Source organism: Arachis ipaensis, chromosome B03 (assembly GCF_000816755.2).
Source record: "Arachis ipaensis cultivar K30076 chromosome B03, Araip1.1, whole genome shotgun sequence".
In the NCBI taxonomy this organism is placed as follows: domain Eukaryota; kingdom Viridiplantae; phylum Streptophyta; class Magnoliopsida; order Fabales; family Fabaceae; genus Arachis; species Arachis ipaensis.
In genome coordinates this window covers 108,481,322-108,484,151 of record NC_029787.2, presented here as the reverse complement: position 1 = coordinate 108,484,151, position 2,830 = coordinate 108,481,322, and the positions used below count along the sequence as shown (strand labels likewise).

Genomic DNA, 2,830 nt, shown 5'->3' with positions numbered 1-2,830 from the left:
ATTTTAAAGACTAAGACAGTATTTATTTTTAATCTTTTGAATTAAATTAAAAATAAAAAACTATTTTAATTGTTATTTGAAAAATTACAATCATCTAATTTGCAAAACACTTTTACTTTAAATGCATGCTTAGAAGTAAAAAGTATATTTTTTTAACTTGTTCAAACTTTGTCTTTCAATTAAAGGTGGGATAAATAATATTTTTAGTAGGTGTATTCAGGGACGGATACATGGGGGGCAAGTAGAGGCCTGGGCCCCCAACTTTTTTTAAAAAAAAGTAGTAGTTAGAAGCCCAAGTGCCCAACCAGTGAACCAACCCAAATAGTTTTTAAAATTTTTTAAATCCTTAAAATTAGTTATCTTTCTTCACGTTTCGTATTCCCTCTTTCTCAATCCTTTTGTTTCCTCACAAGTCACAAGTCACGCCGCGTCCTCGTTAGGTCATGTCACTGTAGGGAAGTCTTCAATCATATTCATATCAACTAAAGCAAGGTGCCAACTGCCAACTGCCAAGGTATTTATTTTATTTTTTACTTCTTTTATATAATTACATAAAATTATTAATTAATAAAATCATTTTTTTATTATGAAATAATATAATTTTATTTCTTTGTATTTACATAGTAACATAGACAAGTTGATATTTAATTAATAAAATATACTTAGACTTTGTTTATTTATATAAGTATATAATTATTTGAGTTTTTTTTTTTCAGGTAAAAAGAAACTAGAATATTTTATGATGAGAAAGCAAAGTAAAATTGATGCAATTTTTAAGAGAAAGGTTACTGATGATGTTGGAGTTCAAACAAGTCAACCCTCTAATCTTATTTCACAAGAAGGTCAAGTAAGTGAGCTCTCTAATCTTACTCAAAATACACATCAACATGAAACCAAAGTACCAAGATTAGAAAGAGATGTTGATATCTATTTACTAGAAAGGGATCCTGGAAAGCGACGTCCAATTTGGCAATATAATATCAATGAACGTGATAAGATTCGTAGAGCATACATAATAGCTGGGCCATACCAACCAACAAATATTAGCTATCCAGCTTCTGGTAATAATAATCACCGTCGATATTTTTAATCTTCTTGGTTTAAGAAATTTTCAAGTTGGTTAGAATATTCACCAGAAAAAGATGCTGCTTATTGTTTGCCTTGCTACTTGTTTGGTAAATATTATGGTGCTCGCAATGATGGAAAAAATATATTTTCAGAGTTAGGATTTAGTAATTGGAAGAAAGTAAACAATGGGGTAAATTGTGCATTTGTATGTCACGAGGGTTCTATTCCTAATTCTTCCCATAATTTATGTGTGAAATCTTGTGATGATTTAATGGCTCAATCTAAGCATATAGACAAAGTTCTTGATAGGCATCGTGATGAAACTATTACAAATAACCGTTTAAGGTTGAAGACATCTATTAATACTATTCGATGGCTTGCATTTCAAGTATGTGCATTTAGAGGTGATGATGAAAGTCCTGGATCTTTGAATAGGGGGAATTTTATTGAGTTAATTAAGCTTTTAGCTTCCTGTAATCAGAATGTTAATAATGTTGTCCTTGAAAATGCTTCTGAAAATGCTCAATATATATCTCCCGTTGTTCAAAACCCTTTTGCTTATTACATTCATTGTCTTGCTCATCGATTACAATTAGCACTTGTTTCTGCAGCCAAAGAAGTTTGTTATGTTCATCAATTCTTTTCAAAATTTACACTAATTGTGAATGTTGTGACTATTTCTCCTAAACGTCATGATCAGTTAAGGGTTGCTCAAGCAAATAATGTTGCAAACTTAATTGCCAATGATCAAATTGTGACAGGTAGTGGACTTAATCAAATTGGTACTTTGCAAAGAGCTAGGGATACTAGATGGGGGTCTCATTTGAATTCTGTACGTAACTTGTTATGCATGTTTGATGCTACTTGTGAAGTTCTTGAAAAAAGCACCGAAGAAGACAATTTCTCCACACGTGGTGATGCTAGTGCTGCTTATGATGCTATCACATCCTTTGAATTTGTCTTTGTTTTGCATTTGATGAGAAATATTTTGGAAGTTAGTCATGATCTTTGTCAAGCTTTGCAACGAAAAAATCAAGATATATTGAATGCTTTAACTCTGGTTTCTACTACGAAAACTTTAATCCAAAGAATGAGAGAATCAAGTTGGGAGGCTTTCATAAAAGAAGTTATATTATTTTGTGAGAAACATGAAGTTGAAGTTCCTGATATGAATGCATTGCATATTCCTAGAAGAGGCCGAACTCGCAAAATTGTTGATCAAATTTCAGTGGAGCATCATTACCGAGTTAATTTATTTCTTGCTGTAATTGATACACAATTGCAAGAGCTTAATGGAAGATTCAATGATAATATGGTGGAATTGCTTACTTTAAGTTCAACTTTAGATCCCAGAGATAATTATAAGTTCTTCAGTGTCAACAAAGTATGTGAATTAGTAGAACGATTTTATCCATGTCACTTCAGTGACCAAGAGAAATTTCACATTAGAATGCAAGCTCAACATTATGAACTTGATGTTCCTAATCATGTTGAATTAACTAACTTGTGCACAATTTCGGAGTTATGTCAAGGATTAACGAAGACAGGAAAGTCTTTAACATATCCTTTGATTGATCATTTGATTCGCTTGGTATTAACTCTTCCTGTTTCAACTGCTACAACTGAGAGATCTTTTTCAGCTATGAATATTGTGAAGAATAGACTCAGAAACAAAATGGAAGATGAATTGCTTGCTAATTATCTTTTGATTTACATTGAGAAGAAGATTGCTGAAAGATTTGACACCGATTCTATTATCGAT

The 2,830-nt window shown here is 31.6% G+C and overlaps 1 protein-coding gene across 1 annotated transcript; it reads left to right on the top strand.

Annotated features, from left to right (window-relative positions):
• LOC110269508 lies at positions 1,340-2,754 on the top strand. Its single transcript, XM_021117381.1, has 2 exons — positions 1,340-2,659; positions 2,731-2,754. The coding sequence occupies exons 1-2, from the start codon at positions 1,340-1,342 to the stop codon at positions 2,752-2,754; spliced, it is 1,344 nt and encodes a 447-aa protein (XP_020973040.1).

Coding starts and splice junctions, on each gene's coding strand:
- LOC110269508 (XM_021117381.1), top strand. CDS start 1,340: ATGGCTCAATCTAAGCATATAGACAAAGTTCTTGATAGGCATCGTGAT. Junction 2,660..2,730: donor TTGATCATTTGATTCGCTTG/GTATTAACTCTT, acceptor TGTGAAGAATAG/ACTCAGAAACAAAATGGAAG.